The 26546-nt window shown below is 37.3% G+C and overlaps 2 protein-coding genes across 9 annotated transcripts in view; both read right to left on the bottom strand.

Annotated features, from left to right (window-relative positions):
* Positions 1–1044: 1044 nt before the first annotated feature.
* LOC128022365 (protein Mdm4) lies at positions 1045–11037 on the bottom strand. 5 transcript variants are annotated; one of them, XM_052609838.1, is made up of 12 exons: positions 10667–10997; positions 10397–10491; positions 8584–8635; positions 8423–8497; positions 8203–8336; positions 7781–7830; positions 7487–7551; positions 6113–6218; positions 5839–5999; positions 5519–5707; positions 5355–5423; positions 1045–2936 (listed from the first exon to the last, which is right to left on the bottom strand). In XM_052609838.1, the coding sequence occupies exons 5-12, from the start codon at positions 8331–8333 to the stop codon at positions 2370–2372; spliced, it is 1338 nt and encodes a 445-aa protein (XP_052465798.1). In that variant the 5' UTR covers positions 8334–8336; positions 8423–8497; positions 8584–8635; positions 10397–10491; positions 10667–10997; the 3' UTR covers positions 1045–2369. The 5 variants fall into 5 exon arrangements, with proteins under 5 accessions (XP_052465798.1, XP_052465794.1, XP_052465797.1 ...); XM_052609834.1 differs by lacking the exon at positions 8584–8635 and having other exon boundaries at positions 10858–11037; XM_052609837.1 differs by lacking the exon at positions 8584–8635 and having other exon boundaries at positions 5519–5692; positions 10667–10998.
* A 1245-nt stretch (positions 11038–12282) lies between these two features.
* The window catches only part of LOC128022362 (plasma membrane calcium-transporting ATPase 1), an 80838-nt gene continuing 66574 nt past the window's right edge, over positions 12283–26546 (bottom strand). For 2 of the 4 annotated variants that reach the window (XM_052609829.1, XM_052609828.1), the window contains exon 21: positions 12283–18184. In XM_052609829.1, the coding sequence (XP_052465789.1) occupies positions 17942–18184 (243 nt within the window). In that variant the 3' untranslated portion in view covers positions 12283–17941. Of the gene's footprint in view, positions 18185–24036; positions 24239–26546 lie in introns of all 4 variants that reach the window. The other 2 variants (XM_052609832.1, XM_052609830.1) reach the window with 2 other exon arrangements.

The following is a 26546-nucleotide window of genomic DNA, read 5'->3' as shown; positions in this document are numbered from 1 at the left end:
TGAGCCTGGCTGCTCCCCTAAAAAAGAAAAAGAAAAAGAAAAAAGGGTAATAAAATGCAACAGCCTGAAAATTCTACCAGGCAACCTGGACACATGCAGTCAAATCATTGTTTCACGCATTGTCAATACTAGTTTCTCAAACGCTACATCTTTCTTATTGCCACAAACTGTAAACAATTTTGGAGCGAGTCAATAATGAAAATATGTCAGTCTGGTCTAAAGCCAGTGTAAAAACAGCATTTAACGGAGGAGAGACAATGGATAAACCATAGAAAGAAAGACTGATAAATAAACTTTTTTTTTCCTTCGTCATGAGATCAAAAATCATGACAAAGACAAATGCAAAAAGCTGGAAATGCCAAAGGGTATCTAACTGCCTCTTCCTACAAGCAGATTGAGCCATTTATGTGTGAACCTACTGTCAGTTTAACAGATTTAACTCGATGGGAGGCCCATTACGGCAAAGGCCTGAGATGGTGAGAGATTAGAGGTGCGATTAGAGGAAGAACTCAATTATCCCTCAGCATGGGGACTGCCCTCTCAAGACACTTCCATTACTGATTTCCAATAACATATGGACAAGTCTGATATACAGAAACAAGCAGAATTTCAAGCAGAGTTATTGTGGTTACACAAGCTTCAGCCACTTTACTTTTACATTTATGCATTTGGCAGATGCTTTTAACCCATGAACAGTAAGATTTCAATGCACAGAATAATGTATTATGAAAGAACTGCTTTTATCTGTTCAGAATATAAACAATTTATATAAAGGTAAGGTTACTCAAAAGCTTCAAACACCAGTCAAAAGGAAAGAAAGCATCATGTTACCACTAAAGAGTTCTAAAGATCATTTAAACTGAAAGGCTGTTACTGCCACCTTGTGGTAGAAAAAAAAGTAACTTTGGTAACCTGAACTTCTACAATAGATTGCATGGCAAAGCCTTTAAAAAAATATGCAAACAAACAAAAAAAATTGCTCTATTAATGCTCTGTAATAAATTGGCAAAATAAATTGAGACTAAAAAAAAATGAACAACAGCATTTATTTCCATTGATTATTTATTTTATGGTTTAAAAAAAAAATACTGTTCAGATTAAATCTGAGCAGAAACAAGGTTGGACTAAAACACACTAAACAAACAAATAAACTTCATTATATAATTGCATTGTTTTAGGATTAATTTGTTTTTGATTCCATACTATGAGGCATAATGGCAGTGAAATAGCAGTGTTTGCACCACACATAAAAAAAAAACAAAAAAAAAAATTAAGATACATTTAGATTGACATCCTCATAACACATCATTCATTATAAATAAGCAAATCTAGCCCTATGGGTTTAATGCGTGTGAAAGCTCTTTACCCTCTAATGGCTGACGACAACAGATTTCCTTTTCAAAGAGCCCTCGGTGCACTTAAACGATGCACAACAGACTGAATCCGCTTTGTAACAGGAAACAACACCGTGCTAAGGCAGAGGACAAAACCCCTAAAATCCCATATAACAGAAGTGCTCTGATAAATTCGACTTGACTGCCATCAATATATTATTTTGAGAGAAAAAAGAAAGAAAAAAAAAAAAAGTTACGACACACTTTGCTTTCAAAACACTTCCACAAAAAAAAAATATTGCCATCTGTAATACAATTAGTTTTCTCTGTGACTGGTCATCCCATTAGATGTCATCTACCAAAACTAAAGTTTATAAATAAATAAATAACCCTGTGTAATTCACTTAAAGCACCTGTCCAAAGAACAACCCTTCACCAGGTGTACTGAACATCACACTGGACTGAATGCCTGAAATACGCAAGTGGGAAAAAGAAAAGTTCTTCTAATATAAAGTCTATTCTTCTTAAAGTAAAACCAACGTTCAAGTACTCTGAAAGGACTTTTAAATGCACTTATAGCAAAATGTCTGGTGTGTTTAAAGTAGTAAAGTTTAGGATTTTAATTGTTTATGCAGGCACAAATACTGAAGCCATGCGATTCTTCTGGGTCTATTATTATTTTAGACCCATGATTTTTACCTTTCCACTCTCAGTAGCAAATCATGGTGGCTAACCCTCTCCTTCACATGACAGAAAGCAGATGTAAAGAAATTTGTAATGCATAAATAATTGCGAACCATCAATACATGCCCACATTCTTTAAATTACATTCTGTACATTATATATACACTTGATTTGTAATACAATATAAATCATAGATACACTGTACTACTACACTGATAACACTGTGCTTTCATTTTAGCCCAGAAATGGTTTGTCAATTTCTCTGCCGCCTTCTGTATATGTACAAATAAACAATTTTAAAAACTAGTATATGAGTGTGCATTTATAATTCATGCCTTTAAGATGCTTTGGTCATGCTATGAAGGTTTTAATGACTTTCTGTATAACCTGGCCACAGCCTGGGCAAGGAGCATGAAATTTGTGCAGCTTGCGGGCACAGGGGAAACAGGTGATCAAGTGAGCTGTGCGGCCGTGGATGATGTTTCCGTTTCGGGGCCGCACTCTGCACAGCTTGCAGGGTTCCAATATGGCCTCCGGTTGGCATTCCGTCTCCATGTCCAGCGTGTCCTGGCTGTCTCCCTCTGAGCTCTCCTGTAAGTGGTGGTGAAGCTGAAAAGGACCCTTTCCTTTAGACGAAGAAGCGGATGATTGGGGGATGTTTCTAGAGACGTGGTGCGAGGGGAGGACGACTGGATCAGACACAGTCCTAAGGCAGTCAGGCATGTCGATTCCATCATCCTCCTCCTCGTCTTCATCCCTCTCAGGACGTGAACTGCAGATGGGGATGTCTGGCACGGAGATGGAGTGTACAAGACGAGGACAATCCTTGTACCAGTCTTTCCGCAGAGCCCAACAGCGCATACAGTACCGTTGAAGAGGGGTGTTAAATTTGCGGCACTCTGAACACTGCCACGCATCCTGCCAGAAGAAGAGCTCATTTGATTAATATATGCCTTCCATGTATGTAGAACTATTTTATAACATGGATAGAAGAATATAAATAATATATTTATATTTACACACACACAAAAAAAAAAAATCATTTAAATAATACCCTATAAATACTAATTTCATTATACTGCAAAACTGCAAAAATTTGGGGTGAGCATTAGGGCAGAACGATTAATTGCATTTGCGATAATGTCGCAATATGAAGAAAAAAAAACGTGATTTTTCAATCGCAGAGGCTAAAGAGAGTAAAGAGGTTCACATTACTTAGTTTGCCCTGCATATGTGGTGCGTTTTTTTCCATGATTATGTTAATGGATTACAGCATTCACACTGCACACATGGTTGTGTTTTGACCGTGCGTTTAGGAGTGTTGCGTCTGCAGCAGTGCAGATATCGTTTCTGCCCTGAGTCTATTTTTGCTGCACTGCAAGCACTGAATTAAAGTAACACCACATTGTCTGCATAAATATGAATATGCATTCACACAAAAATGTGGTTATTACACCATAAATGCATATAATTAAAGTCTACTGTGTTTTATATTCAACACATTGGATATGGCTTTTTGCCTAAGTTTAAAAGAAAAGAGCACTTTTAAATAAACAAATAATTTTACATTTCTTAAAGTTCTTCATGAACCACAGGATTGCTTGTTATAAAGACTTAAATGCAAATAAGAAAAGGCAGTAGAGCTGACTTTTTCTGTCAATGGTAAGTTTTAATTTAGCAACTTAATATATAAATCTAGAAGTAAATGCAAAAGTAAAAAGCGTTGGATAATTGATGAAAGATTGTATTACTGTACTGTGTAAAAAAAGAATCACAATGTTGAAAAAGCATTTCAAGTAATAAAGTTTGGACTTAAAATAATGGATACATTTTGTATTTATGGTAAACAGCCACAGATCAGGAGCAGACTCCTGTGTGAAAGCACAGTCCGTGCTACTTCTTTACCACACATGGACTACATACAAACTCCGAGCATGAGTGAATCTCACATACAGCTCAAAAAAGTTCGTGAAAATTACACGATTGAAAAAAAAAAAAACACTACCACAAGAGTCACCTAAGAGAGGATTCATTTTCAAAATGAATATTGAAAAATGAGATTCAGGCCCTGAATAAATGTCTAAAAATCTTGATTGGGTCATCACTAGAAATAACTCTATACGATAAACAGCAGGCTTTAAAAAGATCTATATCGGTGATCAAATTGGAAGATACTGCTTTCTGTGATCAGCCTCAAAAATGATGATCGGAGCACCTCTAGCCTGTGTGTGTCCTATGCCTCCACAGACAGCATGAAACCCACAATAAATAAATAACAAAGAATAATAATATTAACAGTTATTCTCTCTATGCCATTGTTCAATGTTTCAAGTGATGCAGGTGTTTTTTTTTCCTTGTAGGTTTTTTTTTTTTAAAGAAAAAAAAAAATAAATAAATAAATAAAATACATATTGTTTAGTGAAATTATTTGGCGCAACCAAAAAATATATTGAGAACCACTGGTCTAAAGTTGTCCGTGATATCACTCGTAGGTTTCCGAAAAGAGTTTTTGAAACCAAAAGTGGGCAGAGTGGGCCATTGCCATTTTGGCAGCGCATCACCGCGTGTCACTCTGGGGTAATCGAAAATGGACAAAAAGGAGGGAGCTGGTTGCTGAAGCCACGCCCACCAGGTGCGACAAGGGTGACAGCAGGGCAATCCACCAGTCACTCTAATGGCCACGCCCTTAATTATGCAGAACTTTAAGGCTTAATTTAAACCGATGAGTTATAAAAATTTTTTTTTTTTTTAAATCACCCCCCTCACAGTTGTACTTAAGGGCAAAACTAGCTATTATAGACAAAAATACTTTTTTGCACCAGGCTGTAAACATGTTTTTTTTCCTGCTGTAAAGTTGGGTATTTTAACATGGGGAGTCTATGGGATTGACTCCCTTTTGCAGCCAGCCTCAAGCCATCAGTCGATGAATTGACGCTTACTTGTTGGCTTAACAAGAGAGAACGGGAGGACGCCGCTCAGGCAAGACTCAATCCTCTTTTCAGCTAAGACACATGGAAACACTTGGAATTTACAAAAATGCACCTTAAGGACCCTCAGACTCTGAAGAACCTCAATACTAAGCATCCTGTTTAAAGGAACACCAGCTCTGCTCATCACTTCAAGGAGTACCATCCCAAAAGTAAAGTGTGAGGTAGAGTTGACAATTCTGCTTTTGCTTTGTCATTATGGTAAATGGAGTGTAGATTGAAAAAAGTAATTTAAAGCAGTTTAACATAAGCTGCTTCACAACAAAATGTGAGAAAAAAAAATGAAGGGGTATAAATATATATACACATATACACACACACACACACACACACACAACCACCCACCCACCTGTGTGGAGATCTCAGTATCAGTGTCATCACTTAAACACTGGGAGTCATCATCCTGATCGTCTTGCATCTGAAAGTGAAAATGATTTGCATTTAGCTGGTTATGAGGACTCAATTATCTGAAACAATACAGTCACTAAAGAAGAAATTGAAAAGCAACATTACCTTCCTTTCATCTTTATTATCTTTCCCAGTCTCCTCTTCTTCATGTGGAGATTCCGCGTCACTTCCCTGCTCCAGCACTGCCTCCTTCATCTCCACACTCACTTGCTCACTCTCTGCTTCATTCAGGAACCAAATATCATCTGTGGTGTCAGAAACGATGGCCGTATCCTCGTCCTGTCCAGGAGAGAGCTGTTCCCTCAGTCTAGTTGTGTGACGGTTTTACTACACTGACTTAATTCAAATAAAACTACAGAGGATTTTTTGTTTTTCTTCATGAAAATGGCCATATGAATTATGATCTGGGCATCATGCCCTCTTACTTGATTGGTGTGAATATCAGTTGAACCAATGCTCGGGCGATTGTAATTACTTCGTAGGTTACCCAGAAACCACCAGGGCAAACCAGAAAGGTCCCACTCTTCCAGAGTAACATCCAGCTTTGGCCGTTTGCAAGCAGACCTAGGCAAGCCATCTGAGGAGTCTGTTAGGATAGATCAATATCTGATCTTAAAAAAACATTACAGTTGCAAAAGTTGAATGATAATTAGGATATTCATTACATTGGCTAAAGTGTGTTTGGTGGTTCACGCTGACCTTCATCAGAATCACGTGGCCTGCGTTGTGAGCAGCTCTGCATGGCACCAGTGGTGGAACTACCAACAATGAGAACTTGTCCAGAGCTAACCGAACCACTGGAAACCTAAACGGTAAGGGAAAAGTCAAATCAGCACACAGCAATGACAGGACACTTGGTAGGACAGCAATTCCTTCACAGCAGGTGCCCGTAGGTGTGGCAACAAAAGGTTAAATTCTCATAAGTAGTGGGAGGGGAAAATATAGGATGTTTCTGTTTAGAATGGGTCACAAATTATGGAGATATTAGACACCGCTGCAGTTACAAGTGCAAACAAAGTAGCAACAAACAAGTAGACCTGGTATCTAAATTACATCTCATAAATAATACCAGTTTTATATTATATATATATATATATATATATATATATATATATATATATATATATATATATATATATATATATATAAAAACACATCCAATCAAAAATAACACTTTTCATATTATTAGTTCATATTATTAGCATAAATCACTCAAAACCTTTTGATTTAAAGTCCTGTGATCAGCACAAATGCATGACAGTACCAGGCAACTCATCCCAGACTGCTTTTCCCAAGCCAAACAAACATTCTGCCAAATCACAAACATAAACCACCATGTCCATGGCGTTTAATATGGATGGATGGATGACAAAGGAGACAGGGTAGAAAGGGCCAGTGAACTGAGAAGGAAGCTGCAGTCCTACCGAAAGAAACAACGATGCAGAGAAGGAAACTCTGAGCGACAAACAGAGACAGGGACTCTGTCCCCCAGCAGCCAGGCCCATGCTGGTGGCTTCTCTGGAAGGACCACCAGGCAAAGCCGGCCGTGGGGAAGTACAGAGACGGTGCCACTCTGTACAGATACGGCTGGTGGAGACAGCTGCTGCCCTCCCCTTCATGGCAAACAGACTACTGATCATGATGCAATTATATACACAAAAAAAATGCATAGTAGCAAAGGTCTGAGCAACTACAATGGAAGGAATGATGTGAAAGCTTGAAATGACAATACAGACAAAGAGAAACATTTATTGGAGCATACTTTTTTTTTTAAAGGTAAAAGCTGACAAATGTAAAAGGCTGTGAGTGATGTATCCCAAAAACAACAAACAACCCAAAATCATCTTTAATTCATAAAAAATTTAATAAGAAAAGAAAAATACATCTAGTAATCAAAATGCCCTGCACATAGCACTTTTTCCAGGCTTTCATTTAAATGGAAAACACAAGTGCCACAATTAATCAATAACTTAGATTTATCATGATAGGATTCATTTGATTTTATGATCAATTGTTTGCCATGAAGAGGAGTAACAGACACTGTTTCTCTTGTGCACCATGCTGTAGTTTTACCTGACCAGGATCTTCACTTGGAGACTCATTAGAATCCTTGCCGACTGAAAGATTCTTTACTGCATCTGTATTTCAAATAAGACATAATAACAAAAACAAACAAAAGAAAAAAAACCTGCCCTTATAATGCCTAAATCTGTGGTGGAAAAATTCTCACATTCAGACACACCTCAACATTAAAGGTGGGGCTAATCAAAATGCAACAGTAAAAGGGCTAAATGACAGCATGACAAGTCATTCAAGATCATTCAACCTCTGGGAGATCAAATTCAACAACAAGAAGGGTGGACTTACCCGAATTGTTCAAAATAAATAAATTCTTCTTCAACATCTCATATACAGGACTATGAAAGGAAAAAAAGAAAGACATAAATACCTGAAATGTGTTGATTTCTCTAAATAACACGAAAAGGTAAGTGACAAAGAGCTGCATCAGCCAGGCAATTAAAAAGCTGATTTATTGGATATATTGAGGTTTTCAGAGTTAGTTGTTAAAGGGGTAGTTCACCCAAAAAAAGACTGTCACCATTTACTCACTCATTTTGCTCTAAACTTTCTTTATTCTGCAAACCATAAAAGAAGATACTTGGAGAATGTTGGTTTTAGTGATCACCGACTTCAATTTTATTATGCGATTCGATTTAATACATCGCACAGCCCTAATATGAGTTACTGTTCTCTTACATTTATCACCTTATTGGTAGTTAGAAGCTCACCTGGGGTTCTTAACGGAAAAGCTTCCCACTTCCAGTAGCTCTCCGAGTGGGTCATCTTGACAGTGGACGATGTGCTGTCTCTGTTTGTCATAGAGCTGCTTCATCATGATGTACTGACCCAGGTAGTGCATGACCTAATCAAAAACACTCATTATTAAATGTACATTATCAAGCTGTTCAAACTCTTAAGCACAAAGCACAAGTCAATCAGCAGAGGTACCTCTTTTAGGGTAAACACCTCCTCCTGAGCACCTGCTACTCTCAGGATCTGCAGTAGCGGAGGTTTAGGGTGGACCTGCAGAAAAAAAAAAAAAAAAAAATACATTTAAACCTATGAAGCCTATTATATCATATATACATAAATGTCTAAGGCCACTAAACCAGAGATCCTCAACCACCAGGTCACAGCACAGTACTGGGCCACTGCAGCGTTCTGGGAAAAATATGTATAGATATGACACTGTTATTTATTGTGCATGAATGATTGTTTTAACTAGTCTGTATTTTTGTATGTTGTATGCTATTGCTATGGAGTAGCAATTTGACGAATCTATTGCTTTAAGTTAGATTACTCTTATTTTCTTTATTTTTATTTGACAGTATAGTTTTTCCATATTCAAAATATAAAATAGGTTGAGACCTCTGCTCTAAACTGTAAATTAATCATAACATTTCTGAGGGTCTGGCTGCAGACTTGCACTCTCAGACTTGTACTCTCAGACACTTGTGCTTCCGCTAGTGACGTCACTTGCAGTCTTTATTTTATTTATTTTTTGTTCTATTTATTGATAACTTTGTTTTAATCTTTCAACATTTTACAACATTAGCCAGGTGGTGAAGACAAGAAAAAAAGTCGGGGGGTGTAGTGGATCTGCCTTAGAGTCAATTGGTTGTTCTTGGAGATAGCGGGTTAACTCCGTGTCAGCGCGCGCACTGATCGGTAAAGGGGCAGAGGTTTCAGACCTCCGTTTATTAAGGAGATCTGTCACAAAACTCATCATCCGCACCAACGTTTTTTGAGCAAATTTCAAAGCCGCACCCACCCGCCATCCGCTGATTGTTTTGCGGTCTATGGCAATGCAATGCTTTGCTGATGCAAGCCGCAAAAAAAAGCCATTGTCTGTTCTAGAAAGGATGCAGCAAAGATATTTAATGCTAATGTATGAGGCATAGGCCTACGCTGAGTTTCATTTATGATGAGATGCGCTCTAGTTCACAGTGCAGTGCAAGTGAACGCGGCGCGCTGGTGCTTCCATGTCACGGCTATCATTGTCTGCTATATTTGCTTTTTATTTATTAAAATACATGCAATTGGTTGATGAAACATTTATTAAAATTAAGATAAAATTTGTACAAAACGAAATTCGTTTTTAAGAAAGGTTTTCTACAAAGCAAAATTTTATGAAGTGGTAAATATGTCTGACGATTTACAAAACTTCATTAAGTGGTAAAAACCATGTCTCCCGATATATTGCGCATATTATGATCCTATCTAAAAAAATGAAAATTATTTTTGATAAAAAATGTTTGTAAAAAATATTTTAATGACACGGTTTTGGCGGTTATAGAGTTCTAATGACGGTGTTCAACTATAACCACCGGTCTCACGGTTATATACTAACCGTCACACCCCTAATGTTACGGTTGACGAATTCTTTCATACTTTTCTGGACTTTGACAGTGTAACTTACTAGGCAGTCTATGGGACAGTAAAAAGCCTCCTGGTTTTCAAACAAAATTCTATCTTAAGTCAAATTTGTGGGTTTGTAATGACATTGGGGTAAACGATTAAGTTAACTATCACTTTCAGTATCATTTTTTATCCATATTATTGGAAGATAAAGTGACAATTGATATTTATATGCATAAAAGCATCACTGATTTACATTACAAGCTATTACCATGTTGCTAACTATATTATTTTCTCACGATATCACTAACTTACATCATGGCCTGATTAAATATGTCACAAAACATACAGCACATATGCATTAACAATCAAAAATATATTTTGACTTAAGGTTCAATGAACAGTATATATATATATATATATATATATATATATACACACACATACACACAGCTAAGATTTTTCTTAATATTTCATGCGTCAGGCTTTCAATGGGTAAGTGAACTATGAAACCACAACAATGAAAGTTATTATATAGAAGTAAGTTACACATCTATTGCTCACCTGAGTCCCTTCCCCTGGAAGAGTCCTGCATGAAGAGCTTGACCCCGTTAACTGAGATGATGATGACGACAATGAGGTCATGATTGACTTAAGAACTGTGAGGAAACATTTAAATTCAGAACAACGTATATAAATAAATAAACTAACGTCAATGTATTTTCCTCAAGTGTAGCCGCCAGTTAACGTAAAAACAAACAAACAAACAAGCAAGCATTTCTGTGCCATTTAACGCGCATAGGACATGGTGGAGACTAAACTGACTTTACTTACCATTATCCTAGAGTTGTGATAGTTGGCTTAAATGTTAAACGTTACGTTAAATAAATTATCCGAGGCTGAATCAGGGATGCTAGGCTAGCGTGCGCGAGCTACTAACGCGCGACATTCAGACCCCAAAAAAAGAGCCGTTAACGTTTAAACTAGACCTCGCGTGGTCGTGCTGGTAGTGCATTCACACTCACCGCGTTATCTGTGAACGATTACATGGTTTTCAGTTGTTAAAGAATCAAGTCTGTGCAAAGAAAGGGAGAAGTGTGTGGATTTTGAGCAGTTGCAGTCAGTTGTAGTTGACGTGGTGTACGTCGTCATCGGGGTTGCCAGACCTCACGCGCAGTTCCCCTTTTCTGATTAAAAAAGAAACTCAGTTCTTGGTTGTGCCCTAACGGAGGCGCTATAATGAACTTTACTGCAATTCCACATCCATTCTCTGAAATAAATACCTAGTCTACTTTAGCAGATAGGTTATTATATATATTGCGTTCTCACGATTCCACTGATGGCGTCTTTCTGGTTCCTGCATAACTTATTAATATTGTTATCATTGCTCAAAAAATTAAATCCATACCTTAGATTATATAAACGTTATTTATCCCTGAAGGGAAATTAAATTGTCGTGGAAGCACAATACTACAAACAAAAAAAAACAAAAAAACACTTAGAATACAATACAGTACTGTGAATACAAGACACTAACACAGTTCTCTCCTAGACAGATAAGTTGTGAAGTCTGAAAGCACCGAGCAGGATACCATTCCTTTAAGCAGCAAGGCTGAATGAGCCTCTTGAAGCTGCTCTTAAAGGAACATTCACCCAAAAATGCTTTCTTATGTTGAACATAAAATAAGATATTTTGAAGATTGCTGGTAATCAAACAGTTGGCAATAAGCTTATTTTATGGAGGGTTTGAAAATCATTGTCCACAATTATTGTTTAGCCTGTTGCCATCCTTTGCTTTGATGCCCGCGCTGCACCCCAATACACCACAGCAAAGACAACAGTACTCACAACAACAGTCTGCTAGAACATCTTGAGTATAGTTGCACACGTTGAAAGACCTGAGCCTCTTCAAAAAAATAAAAATAATAACAATAGAGCTGACTTAGGCTCTTATAAACAGCCCCTGAATTCTAGATCACTCCAACCTCTAGTCCAATTGAACACCCAGGTACTTCTACGATTCCAAAGATTTGCTTCATGTTTGGATGGAAACCCAGATGGGCAGGAACCCTGAGTATCTTTCTGAAGCAAGAAAATTATATATATATATATATATATATATATATATATATATATATATATATATATAGTGTGTGTGTGTTATACACGTATTAGGTTGTACAGTTTAATTAAAAAAGCTAATATCCGACTGACACTGGTTATGACTGAATTCAAATTCTAGTTTTTTTATGGGGTAATGCCCTATAATACCTTATAATAATACTACATACACATACAATTATTATTATTATTATTTATAATTCATCAGAGCTTTAAACTGGAATCTTTGCCTAGCTTTCATCCTTTAATAAACTGAATGTTGTCTGTCCAAAAAAAAAGGGGGGGGGGCCCAAAATTTAAATCACAAGAAACAAGGACATGAGCCTCACTGTATTTCAAATTCTAATGGCTTTATTTATATATATAGATTTGTTTGTGTGTATATATATATATGGTTTATATAATAACTGACTTCAATCGCTCGGTTATCCTATTTTCATTTGTTCTGTTAGATTTTAAATGACAGGACATAAAGTACAAGGCATTCCACATACTCATATATTACAAAAAAGTAAAGAACATTACATTGATAATACACTTGTGTTAGTATAATGAAATATGGGCATGACTGAATTCACTTCAACAAAAGAAAGCAAGCGTACAGAAAGAAACAGAGAAAGAGAGAGAGCATTGTTATGACAACTGAAAGAATAATAAATTAATCATATTCAAATCCAATGAATCTGTTGCATAGTTTGATGCAAGCAAGACTAACATTTCAGCATGATAGTGATTCTCACAAAAGCTAAATGAAAGAAGGGCTCAACAAAATCTGGATTTGAATTTTTTTGCCAATTAAAACACACACTGACCGCAGACACCGTTCATGACCATCAAACCAAGATTTTCTCTAAAACACACACACACACACACTTTATTGTTAGAATCCAAAACACATACTCAACTATTCATTCCAAGTGCACATTGATAATCAATGAAATGGTAATTCCACTGCTTAAGGTGATTTTTCCCTATCATGCAGCCTTAGGTACACAGCTGGATCAACTTTACATGTATTTAGTATTAATCAAAAAGAGCTCAACCACCACTTTGATTGAAAAACAAACCAAGTGAGTGTACAATGCTTTCCGACAAGAACATTTTGAATCAACTTCTCATTATTAGACAGATTCAGTAACAGTATATCCCCCTACTGTCACTGTATAGCCCTTAAAACGACTTTACATTAGGTGAGCACATATTCTCTGTCATTTTAAAAAGACTGTAAACAGACAGGACACTGGGACACATTGGGCTTTTTAGATCCACCAGTCAACATTTTAAATGAAATTATTCCAAATAAATACAAATCAGATTCACTTTCAGCTGGAATCTATTAAGGCCACCACACTTTCCCAAAACCAATGATCAAAGACAGGGTTTTTTATTCTTTCATTTTTAATCAATTTCTCTGAACTAAATCAATCAGACACAGTGGTGCAGGTTGTCCATGTGGTCCATTGGCACTTCTGTGATCCTAGAGATAAAAAAAATGTTGGTCTCTGAAAAGTGACATTTTGTCCCTCCCTATATGCAAAGCCCTTGTCCTTCAGAGAGATCCTGTTCAGTAAAAGAACTAAAAGTAAAACAGAAACCTAATTTTAATAGCTAAAGTCATTCTGATTATGAATGCCTCACACCCACACACATACAAAACAGGAATAAATGGAAATGACATGCTACAATCTACTCTTAAAAATGAAGGTGTTTTTACATTGATCACATAGGAGAAACATTATTTCCTGAAGAACCTTTCAGTGGACAGTTCTTAGAATAACTTTTTTTTCTTAGGTCCATTCACACAATTTAGCTTTGAAAATCATGAGAAACTGGCAGTGGAATGGTGAAAAATGCAAGGTCTCTTACATGACTGACTTGAGTACTGCATCTTTATAATGCCGTCTAGCACGTTTACATACAAAACAATGGAATTGATCATAGTGGAATGAGGAAAAGAATTCTGTTCTATGTGAACGGCCTCTTAGTATAAAGAATATTTTAAACTAAAGAACCTTTTGCAGATTGGAAAGATTCCATGGATGTTAACGGTTCTTAATGGAACCATATACACCGTATGGCGTATGCCAATAAAGAACCTAATTGTAAGTGTATTTCACATGCCTTAATAAATAAAGACAGCTATGTTTCTGGATTTATTAAGACTACACCTTCATTGACTTATGTAAATAACTAAACCCATCTTGTATAAGATTATTAAACAATGCTCTCTCTCTCTCTCAAAGCCCTCAAATAGAGGCAAAGGGTAGGAATAAAGAGAGTAAAGGGAATCAGTGTATTTCAGGAGAGGGAGATAGGGACTCGAGTATGACTTGCCTACCTTGAATATGTCTTTCATCTTTGATGGATCATGCATGGATGAGAGGGAGCTGTCTGGATGGATTTGGTAACCCACACAATAAGGTGATGGAACATCAAAGCTTGTAACACTCTGTAATTAAGCAGTTCAATCGACAGCCACGGCTTATGGCTATAAAAGTAACGAAATGAAGCCAAAGCCAAGTGTAACTGGTAAAAAGACCAGATTGTTCAAACGCATACTCTGGCAGTCATTCCCCAGTTCCCACACCCCAGTAATTAGGAAATGTAATGGAGTAGTGCTCTCTCATGATGTCTAGACAAGAAACGAGACCCTTTTATCTCCGCAGTACACGCAGAGCATTCTTCTCGAAAACAGCATCGAGTCAGTGTGCGTTTCCTTTGCAGAGTCTATTGATGAAAGTGTGTCTGTTTCACATTCATTTTGGAAACAAGTAAACATCTGGGGATGCCTCATTCCATATGTAATCATGCAGAACATTGAACACATATATTGAACAATTAAGATTTTTTTTCCAAAACAGTTTTTTCCCCCCAAAGTACAGCGTGGCTTAAGCTACACAGGACACTAAAAATATCAATCTCACCAGATTGTACATATTGCTTCAAACCACCAATTTGTTAATAAGTAATGCATGCCACATAGATGATATTATGTTTATACAAAAATAACACCAGTGTATATTACTGTGTTTCATAGGAATTACAGAAATCAGATGTTCCATTGACTGCTTTCCCTGTAATCAAATACAATTTTTCATTTCACTCAACACCAGTTGTAATTAAGACTAAATATATGCAAAATAAGTGGTTATAACTTTGTTATATTCCAGTTTTAAAACAATATTTTATTTACAGATGTGGTGTATCATTTCCTCCCGTCCCCAACCAAGCAAACAAGAACGGTCAGAAAATTTCAGTAGAGTAGTAATGCATTAAAATTCAAAGTTATTGCACGACACCTTGAAGCGATTCTCAGTTTACACAATGTGAGAGAGAAAAACATGTGCAATAACAGAAATGGTTTTGATCATTTCCCCCTTTTTTTCTGCACCTATTATGATCAAGTAATGAAAAAATAAAAATGAAGGGGCATATTTTAGATCCTCATGGTAAAGAAATTTCCAAAAAAAGAATTTTTTTTCCAGTTATAAGTTATTCCAAATGAACAAGAACAAAGACATAAGTCAGAACTGACTGTACAAAGCAACACTTTGGCAGAATTTATATAAAGCTCTAACTGGAAACCGTTTGACTGCTTCCAAATGAAGTCAAATACATAGGTATTTTCGTGTAACATACAGTATGTGTGCCTAATTTACATCCAGAGCTGCATTTGACAAAAATGTTTTCACAAAGACAAATCAAAGTTAAAATGACAACACAGAGAATATGTAATGATTTTCGATAGCCAACACTTAATGGGTGATACAGAAAATAAATCATGTTTTATCAGTCTAAAAGAACATAAAAGTTGAGTCTGAAAACCTCAAAACCTTTAACATTTCTCGACTTAAGTTCAATAGATTCAAATTATGTGGCAAATAATATTATTTTAAAGACTTTGCACAGCCAGCACATTAACCCATGGCTGCAGATTTGGAGTACACTATTCAGGATAAGGCCATTCAATTGAAAACTCGACCAGACCCCTTGACTTTGGGGTAAACATGGAACTTTCTCAGCTCGAACATCGAACCTGACGCCGCATTTGGTTACAAACGTGGCATACATATATATACTCAACTGCTTATTTTACTAATTTGTCTGTCACCAAACTCTCTGGCCTATACACCTATATTTATATATTTTTCCAAAATATTAAAAAGTACTTAATATAAAAATACAGAACAATTGTAAAAAAAGGAACAAAGCACTGAGTTTTATATGAAATCCATGCATGCTTACCCACAATAACATACCATGTTCCACTTAAATGAAATAACAAAAACTGCCAGTAGGGGGAAGTGCAGCATCAGCCAACGGCTGTGGAACCTTTCCGTAAACATTAAAGTGGTCCATCTAGGGATTTTTTCCTTTTTTTTCTTTAGGCAGTGACTCTCTGTGTTTTTATTTTATTTTATTTGGTTGGAAATACAAAATAAACAGCAAAAATGGGATATAAAAGAACAATCTATAAAATATGGCTCTGAGCAAGTAGAAAACGTTGTAATTTGAGGAATCCACTAGATTGGTATGAGAGGAAGGTCGTTCTATGGCAGTAGTATGTTTCGGCTAATAAAAAGCACATGTCGTTGAGGCTGGACTCTTATGAAAACAGTCCAATCTAGTTTGTCACCCAGGTTTCAACAGAGCTCACAGGGTCCAACAGAGGCCCTTGCTGCATGCTATTGTGTGTTTGAATGTTTTCTTTCTCTTTTTTTAAATAGAAAAGGCATGCTTACTACGTGCAGTATCCTTAGTTCAGGGATGGGATTTTGGAGCTCTACCAGTGATGGCTGAGTAACATGGACTTTATGTGGAACAAAGCCTTATGTTAGATAGGTAAAACACCTAACTGCAGAGCTGAGATGAGAAAAAGACTGGATTTGAAAGTACACACATACAGAATCATTCCTATCGCATTTTTTTTTCTGAAAGAGGAAACAAGAAAAAGGAAAATCCTATTCATTAGTCATTATCCCATAAAAGATTAGTATTACAATTACCATTCCCATACAACCAGACACAGATGAACCTAAAGACAGATACATGCACACTATGATGAAGTGCTGTACCTTTGATAAAGTACTTGGTCAATTAGCCAGTCATTTGTTTTGAGGAAGATGAGCATTAACAAGAGACTAGAGATGCCCACTGGGTGTGATTTCGATGAGATGATGTGTCCTCCCTGCCCCCTTAAGAGCCAATCAGGTATTCTTAACTTAGCTATCAAATAAGTTTATTATAGTATTTTACTCTGCTAACGTTCACTATATCAGCCTTACATCTGTACAAATAAAGTGACAGGAAACCCAAAATGAGCCAAACAGCATTGTATGATAACCCCTGAAAACAGGACAAAAATGTAGTGTGCCTGAACTACTTAAAACATCCATTTGATCATCAAATCATTTTAAAAACTAAAAGAACAGAAGTAGCTTTTTTTCAATCCACCTTAAAACGAAGCGAATCAAGAGAGCGAAAAAAGCGAGAGAAATCTTTTCAAACAGCAATTGAGTGCATGTATATAATCGGCTGTATCAGAAAAAAAAAAAAAACTTTTTTACTGAGAGTCCTGGGACAAATAACAAAAAAGATTACAGCATTAAACAAGACAATATAAAATGCGAAAAATCACAACTGTAGAAGAGATAAAAATGCCAGTGACAGGCTGAGAGGACATTTGCCACAGCGTCGCCCTCTAGTGTGTAAGTTAGGCCATGTGTCACATCGGCCGCAGCACAGCCGCATGAACTTACAGTGTGCTGCTGTCGCCACACAGTGCAAGTTGAGAGGGGCAGAGGGGTGGGGAGGATGGAGGAGAGGTGAAAGGGACCGTAGTCGCCCCATCGGCTGCAGTAAGTGCTGCTGTCTCTCAGATGTGCATCAGCAGGTTTCCACCGAAGGAGTGGTGCACAGGTTTTAAAAACACAATAAACAGAACAAAAAATGATTTTGGGGCAGTTGCACTGGAGAATGATGTGAGGGTCACACAGGGAATTCATGGCTGTGAAGAGAGCGGTCCGGGGGTTCGCCGCCACCTCCGTTTCTGGAAGAGGAGGGGAGGTGCCCAATATCTACACAGCCCTCGTCTATCGTGGGGACGCGGGGTTCCTCCTCGTAGAGGGGTAAAAACTCAGGGTGGGACATGAAGTTATGGATGGAGCTTTTGGATTCTGGCTTCTCTAGGCCCTCGTATAGGGAGCTGCGGAATGCGTTCACCACCTTAATCTGGAGAGAAAAAGACAAGGAGGAATTAGTGGGGTTGTATTGTGTGGCGTCTGCTCCAGAGCAGGATGCACTGGATCCGGAGGGGAAACAAATAAATGGTCAATGGTGGGAGAGGATTTCATTTCCACAATAGCACTAAAGCGCCGAGTTAATGAGGAAATCAGTCACAGCATAAAACCGTAAGTGGGACACATCCATATCAATCACAAGCTTGAAAACATTCCAGACAAAATGACCACAATCACAGAACCACTGCAAGACGAGACAGGCATGCAACTGATGTTTGTTCAATAAGCTATTTAGGAGCCAAAAATGGCAGATGTTCAGCATCCCTTTTGGGTTTATGAAGGCCTGTCAGTATGGGTGGGTGATACAGCAGTTGGAACGCTAAACTGGTAGAAACGGTCAACTGTAGAGTATTCTGTAAAAAACTGCTGCATTGTATAAAAAAAAAAAAAACTAAAACAAAATGACAAGCCACATTACATTCAGTGAGGAAAGGACAGGAAGTTACTGCTACTAACTCCAGCTTTCATACAAACGTTTATCTTCAACCACAGCAAGAAACAGCCCGATTGTGTGAATTACTATGGAAAGGATAAAATGACATCTGCATTAAAAGACTATTTATAGCCAGTAAGGGTCACTAAACTCTACACCTAACTCGAAGTCTAAAGACTTAGTATTCAATAGTATTCGAGGTATGCTGCTTTTACACGCAGGAATGCAAACAGGACAAATTGTCACGTAGTTTTGTGGCCATTGTGCGTGGTGAAGATTTATCCTTGGCCGGTACTACAGTCAAGTTACCATTTCCTCTGCCTGAGGATATCATTTATTTCGAATTTTGTGGTAATCACATGGCTGTTTTTAATGTTTACTTAGGACAAATCCAAATGGTAAAGTGGGAGGATTTATTTTTTTCAAAATATAAACTCTTGGGTATACAAGTAGACCGCATTAGAATGCATAGCATGTGCATCCAGCCCTTCAAAACATGCTCTGGATCTTTCAGAGACTTTCTGCACTGTGGTAAAACGTCAGAAAAATCTTGCTATTTTTATGGCTTCAACACTGAGAACAACCATAAAGACGAATGTGAATTGGTGTAACATGTTTTGCAAGGGTCTGGAGGATTTCCCCCACATGGAGCCCATGGTAACAAACACATCTGAAGAACCCTCTGCCCTGCCAGCTCAGCCAATCAACAGTGGCTTAGTCTGTTCAATCCCTGTTTATTTCTCAGGTTTACATTCTTGTACCATGCAGCCATGTCGGTCATGCTTTCTTTCCCAATTTTCTCCTCCAAGCCAGAGAAACCCTTGCAGATAAAACCAAGCTGCATGTCACATCATGTCAAAGTGATGCTTGTGATCACAGAAACTGTCTTTTGATTTTAATCAGTTTAACTATGTTTGCCTCAGTTTAAAATAGCAGAGATGAGCCAACGCAAAACACAGAGGAGAGAAGAATGGATCAGAGGGACTGAATGTGTAAAATTAATGTCTGCTAAGTTACTAAATTCCATTAGCCTGGCTGAAGTCATTTGTGAAGCATCTAGTCTCTTCTCATAATTGATCACAGAGCTTGTCTTGAAACAATGATTTGGATGACTAAAAAGATGACTTTAGACAAAAGATGATTTTCTATGGTACAAAATAAGTGCTCATGTATACGGTGACAATAATTGGTTATTATGGTTATTATTATTATAACACCACTACTATTATGTATGCATTTAATTAGTTATTTTTTAATTCTCATATAGTCCTATTTGAGCCTAACACTGCCCAAGCCCCTGCATATTGACACTAAAAAACACTCTGAACATTTCAGTTCTGTAAAAAATAGAAAAACTGTTAACATTTTAATGCACTGCTTGGCAGGATATAGCTGGAATACATCTGTCCATTTTCACATGGTTATTTAAAAAGTTACTGTTTTTTTAATTTCCTACCAGCTGTCTGTATATTTGGATTGCTCCCATCTATGGTGAAATGAACACTCTGACCCTATATCGGACTTGTGTGTGAACACAAACTTTCAGATGTGTAATGCAAAAAGCACTAGTGATGCAACCTAAACACAGATGGCAGGAAGAAACAACAACCTATGACTCATAGTTCCTTACAGAATATCAATGGAGAGATGAAGACAGAGCAGAGCAGAAGACACAAGGTGTGATGAGGGGGCTGAAAGCATGAGAGTGGGTTGCAAAGGAAGAGAGGAAGAGAAAGAGTGTGTGAGAGAGAGAGAGGTGTGTTTGTGAACCAGTTGTGAAAAGAGGGAGAGGCCTGGTGTTAAAACAAAAGGGTATGACCCCTATTCACTCTGGGGTGCAGAACACTTTAAGTGAGCCATATGAAGGGTGTAGGGCTCATATATTCGTTACACCATCAAATCAAATCATATACATTCCTGTGCTTACAAATCCTCACAATTCATGTTTATAACTGTTGTTGCACATAAAGCTGGGAGCTAAATATGACACATTTTTATTATATTTGAAACCAAGGTTATTATTATTATGAGTGAGGCATTTTTATAGAATTTTATTGTGTATTACTGTACACCCACAGAACTTTACAACCATATGAGGGGGTTTCTCCTCAGCCACCACCTGTGTGCGGCATCCACTTGAATGATGCAATAGCAGCCACAGTACAACATGCCAGTGCGCTCACCAAACACCAGCTACAGGTGGAGAGGAGAGAGAGATTGTTATTGTAACTAAAACTATTGTAATGGAAAACAACTAAAATAAAGCTGAATTAAAATTTAATATAAATATTTGATGGGTAAAAATATAGAAATCGATGCAAATGTTAAATTTTACCTTGCCAACTAAATAGAGTAAGTTAAACAAATACAATTTGTTAAATTATTAAATTGACAAAATTTATTTTAATTAAAAAAAAATAAAATCAAAAATGTTATTAGAAAAATATATGCACAATGGTAAATACGTAGCAAATTATTGTTTAAAAAACTATAATAGTATTCAAATAATACTAAAATAACACAAAATAACTGAGTGCTTAATCCTAGGTAAAATCTTAAAATAGGTTAGGTCTATTGCATACACCAGTGCTTCTCAAAGTCCAGATCGGGATCCGCCTCCATTACGTATTTCAAGAGCACTAATTATATTTCTTTATTTGAAAAAATGCATGTTAAACGTATAAATAATTCATTGTATTATTATATTTAGTTTTTATGTCTTTTTGGAGATGATCCAAAATGAAAGCAAAGGTGAGATACTGAAACTTTTCCTTCATTAAATTTGTTGTAATGAAATTCAGTGAGCGAATGAAGTTTGACATAATAGGGCAACATTTCACGTTAATATGAGTCATTTTTTTATATTTATTCCCAATTTTTGTTATCACTTAGATTATGGCCATTTGACTTCTAGCAGTGTCCAGTGTTTCATATACATAGATTTATTTTTGTCGGCCTGTCACAATATCAAAACTGACCACCAAAAATAGATTTTTTTTAAAAGGCTTACACTTCGTTGAATAAACTGAGGCATTACACATTTCAAAAATAAAATGCAGCACTGGTGTTTTTATATTTATGTATCTTTGAAAAGAACTGACCATTTTCAGAAAAGCTTCGATGTCATTTTCATTTAGGTTTTCCTGTAATGCCTGATAAAGTAGTGCTTATTTGATTACAGTAGTTACCGGGGAACCTCTATATCTCCTGCTCCAGCAGCGCCTCCTGCTGGCAGAGAATGAATTTGCATTTGCAAGGCTGTGGGAAACACTGGTGTCTGTCTGTCGTTCCAAACCCGCAAGACTTCCGTTCATCTTCGGAACTTAGTTTAAGATATTTTATATTTAGTCCGTGAGCTTTCTGTCCAAAATGTATTTTCGATGCTTCAACATGTATTTTTGATGTCACATGAAATACTTTGATGATGTTTTTATTACCTTTCTGGACATGGACAGTATACCCTTAACACAGCTTCAATGGAGGGACTGAGTGCTCTCGGACTATATCTAAAATATCTTAAACTGTGTTCTGAAGATGAACAGAGGTCTTACGGGGTTGGAACGACATGAGGGCGAGTCATTAATGACATAATTTTCATTTTTGGATGAACTAACCCTTTAATGAAGTGATACAATTGCAGCATCCCCTTCCCATAGTACCCTTCTAGGTCATAAAAAAAACACCATTTGGAATTGGTCCAGAGAGAGGCAGAGAGTCAGAGATAAATGGGAAGAGTTGTGACGTGACTGTAGTACAGAGCATAGAGGACCGCAAGTGGCCTGCATCTGTTTCTCTGTCTGGCAGTTCATCAGACAGTGATCGTGCCTTGCAGGTCAACAACATACATGGCTTTGTGGAGATGCAACAAAATTGTGGGAAACACCAAGATCATCGAAAAGAAATGACTAGCCAGAGTAGAACACTGTCTTGTGGCATTTATCTCACTCTGTTTTAGCATAGGAAAGGGCTCAATCTAATGCATGCTCTAAAACCAGTTTTCAGTATTCTACTGACCATGTTCAGATCTAACGCCTCATCTTAAATAGATGTGACATGTCAAGTTTTAGGGTCTCTGGTAATTTTTCTTTCATTGCTGACAGCTAAATGGTGTGCAAAGTGCTAACCAATCAGAGCATATTTGATGTATAAATTACAGCTATTTAGAGCTGTAGTGCATTTTAATCAGAAAAGTCTGCACATTATGACAAATAATCAGTGTCAACAACTATGATATATAACAACATACAGCAGAATTCATGAAACATAAGCAGAATAATTAGCAAAATGTTTGTAAAACCATTCTTGCATAAATTGTTGCAATGAATTGTCACCATTAAAGTGACGTGAGGCCAAGTTGGGTGTCCCATACTAGGAATTTGTGCCCTGCATTTATCACATCCAAATGCACACACATAGCAGTGAGTAGTGAACACACACACACATACACACCATGAATAATAGTGGTCAACCATCTTTGCTGCGTTGCCTGGGAGCAGTTAGGGGTTTGGTGCCTTGCTCAAGGGCACATCGGTCATGCTACCGAGGGTGAAAGAGAGTGCTGTATATTCACTCCCTCCACCTACAAATCCTGCTTGTACTAAGACTCGAACCCATGACCTTCGGGTTACAAGTCTATAACCATTAGGCCACGACTCCCCCTACTCAACAGAAACAAATAATTCTGACTGTATTTCATGAACGAACATAATAGTGCACCGGTGATCTGAAAACCAATGCAACCAGCTCTTGACTCAAGAATGAGTACTGCTAGCAGTGTGCACGTATATTTGCTGCACTGTTTTTCACATTAGAGGAAGTGTCCGGCATGTTTACAAATCAAATAACTTAATTTATTTGTGGATTCGTGCGTTCTGGAATAACAAACCAATTCATACGATTCAGTTAGATTTGGTGAACCGGTTCAACGGTTCACTAAGATGATCCACTTAACTAGAACAATTCATTTGTGAACCAGACATCACTAATAGACATTAATCCCTTTCTCTTAATAAAGGAAACTAAACAATGAAATGATGTTTGGCCATCCTGAAAAAATGCTCCTGGCACTGGTAACTCGCTTGCAGACTGTCTACATTGAAATCACACACAACACTGTGGTTCAGGTGTTGTAAGGAATGCAAAGTGAATGAGACAGAGACATTTTTAATGAGTCTAAGGAGCTTTAGTCGGGAGATTGTGAGGACAGGTAAAAAAAAAAAAAAAAAAAAAAAAAAAAAAAAAAAAAAAAGAGGTAGAGACACAAAGAGCAGTTTTAAAAGGGTGGTTAAGCATTCAGCATTGCTACCATGCAACAGAACTGCTAGTTTGCTGGTGTGTTATGTGGCACTCACTGCCTGTAGTAGAAGAGGAAGCAGGGGCGGGCGGCCCAGCAGCCGCAGCAGAGTTGGGGGACAGGGAGGAAGAGGAAATCCCTACATGGGTAGGGCTAGAAACAGTTTTTGCGTCGTTCTGCTGGCTGGCCACGGAGGGCTGGCGACGCAGGGCCCCAGGCACCGCTGTTTGGCCCGTCTGGAATGTATAAACCACGTCCATCTGTAAAGGGGGGGGGGGGGGGGTCGAGAAAGAAAAGGAAACAGAGAAAGACAAAGACCAAGGGCCAAAAGGAGTGGTTAGAGCAGATAAATGTGTTATTTGAAAGAGAAAAATAGAACATCCCCTCACCCCACAAATAAAAAGTTTGGTTAGTGCAGAGTCTTGCAGGAGAAGGGCTGGCACAGGAAGATAAAGAGGAAAGTTTTATGTGGAGTACTATTTTTTTCCAGGAGAAAGGAAATGCTGTGAAGATGTCCGTGAAAAGAAAAGGCGTATAAAGGAAACTAGCTCTAAAAAGTACTGATGAGTCTGAATCGTACGTGTGCCAATTATGTCTTTCTTTGTGTACCACTAACCATGCATGACAGATATAAAATAGAAATCCTGGAGGATTTTAAAAGTGGGGTGTTGGGACTTTGGGCAAGGGGGAGAGATAAGGAGCTAATTAGTAGATTAGTATTTTTGCGGTCACTTCACCATCTCCTAATCTGGAATAAGAGTGAAGGGGTGGGAGAAAGGAAGGAAGAGGAGGAGGATGAGAAGACTGTTTGGACTCTTTTTTTTTTTTTATCTGGGCTTGGAGGGGAGTCCGGTAGAATTAGCAGGGATGGTGATCTGAAACCACAGGGGGTCTGGACGTATCCAGGGCACATTCACATTAAAACTCTCCCTCCCCTTAACACTTTACTGCCCATCTGACTGACTTGGAAGATAAAAGAAGACTGCACAATAAAAAATAAAGTACACTATTTAAGACTGTTGAAATTTAGGATAATATGGGAACAATATAATAGACTGTAAAATTTGAAAAAGGTATATATAAAAAATAAAATAAATCAATTAGATTAGAAAACTTTTCTTCCCTATTAAAATGTTCTAAAATGATAAAAAAAACATAATATATTATATAAAAAATATATAATCAAAGTAAGTTTACTAGCAATGCCACTAGCAAATAGCAAATTAAGAAAACGTAATTTCTCCTTAATCTGGAACTGGCCGATAATGGCTTAAAATACAAACATGATGCATCTGTTGTGTGATAGTGTCAACAGTCCCCCAGGTCCTAATGACAGTCAGTTAATACCTTTTATTTATTTAGGCAGCGCTGCTGGCCTACTTGTAATAAAATGAAAGTAAAATACACAAATGTAATGTACTCTCATTATCAAAAATCCTCATTGTTGTTTAAGAGACTTGGTGTTTCCAAACAAAAGGAAATATACTTGAATCGGCAATCGGCCAAAATGAGTTGAAAAATTGGCGAATATCCAATGGGATATCTGCAAAAGTACAATAAATCCAATCCAAAAAAAAAGTATTACATTCCTAAATGATATACAATTATTTGTACAGTGTAACAAATTATTAAATCAAACATGTTTTTGTTTAATTACCTTTGTGCTTAGCATGGTCCCAATCGATTACATATTATATTACTAAAAAGGTCAATTAAACAGCTGTTTTTTTTTCTATTATCTTCAAAACGACTTTTGTAAGAACAAGTCAATTAAAGAAAATTAGATAAAGGTGTAACAAAATGTTTTCAACAATTCTCTGTAAGCTGTTTATTTCATGCCACATTCACTTCAAATCTAATTTCTCAAACACATCAATATATTGATCTTTTACCCCAATATATTGATTCATAACACCAAAATGAGAGCTATAACAAAGAAAAGAGAAAAAAACAAGAACAAAAGAGAAAAGGGCTTAGGATGATTCCATGCGACAACATGAATTCCCCATGACCTGGCGCAATGCTGAAAGGCAAATTACACATTTCTTAATGAAACAAAATTAAAACAAAGCTAAAACGAATGTGTTGTTTTCAGAAGTGACCGGAAGCAAATCTAGAGGGATAAATCAGTGCCTGTGGAATACATTGACAGTCTTTGGTGGGTGGGTTACCATAGTGTTTGCTTTAGAACATTCTTAATAGGCACAGGCCTCTCAGAATGATCGCCCACCAACACACAGACACTCCTGGAGGATCCAGATAAATACATCTGTGAACCCTCTCACTGAATCCACTCATTGTTCGTAAGCAGCAATACCCTGTTGTGTATGAAGGCAACGGTAAGTGAAAGGAGGTCCTCCCACACGACCTCCATCAACAGAGCTTACTAAATAAATAAATAAATAAAATCAGTTCCCAGTCGTTTACTTTAGTTCATCTTCTGATGAAAGCGAGTGAATGTTGTACAGTCCCCACTTATCTCCAGGCAGTTTGTGCACACAGTCAGAGAGACATGGGTTTGCCCTACTGGCATTTCATGAGTGTCATCTCCAGGGCACATACTGCTTT

The sequence above is a fragment of the Carassius gibelio genome, chromosome A11 (genome assembly GCF_023724105.1).
Source record: "Carassius gibelio isolate Cgi1373 ecotype wild population from Czech Republic chromosome A11, carGib1.2-hapl.c, whole genome shotgun sequence".
Lineage (NCBI taxonomy): Eukaryota > Metazoa > Chordata > Actinopteri > Cypriniformes > Cyprinidae > Carassius > Carassius gibelio.
This window is presented reverse-complemented; position numbering and strand designations above follow the sequence as displayed.

What these genes read in the sequence shown, in the direction of transcription:
- LOC128022365 (XM_052609834.1), bottom strand. Translation starts at nt 10,477, where the DNA reads ATGACCTCATTGTCGTCATCATCATCTCAGTTAACGGGGTCAAGCTCT. An exon ending in AGGTGTTTACCCTAAAAGAG is followed by an intron (nt 8,337 to 8,422) that starts GTACCTCTGCTG and finishes GTTTTTGATTAG; the next exon opens with GTCATGCACTACCTGGGTCA. An exon ending in CAAGTGAAGATCCTGGTCAG is followed by an intron (nt 6,219 to 7,486) that starts GTAAAACTACAG and finishes CTTACCGTTTAG; the next exon opens with GTTTCCAGTGGTTCGGTTAG.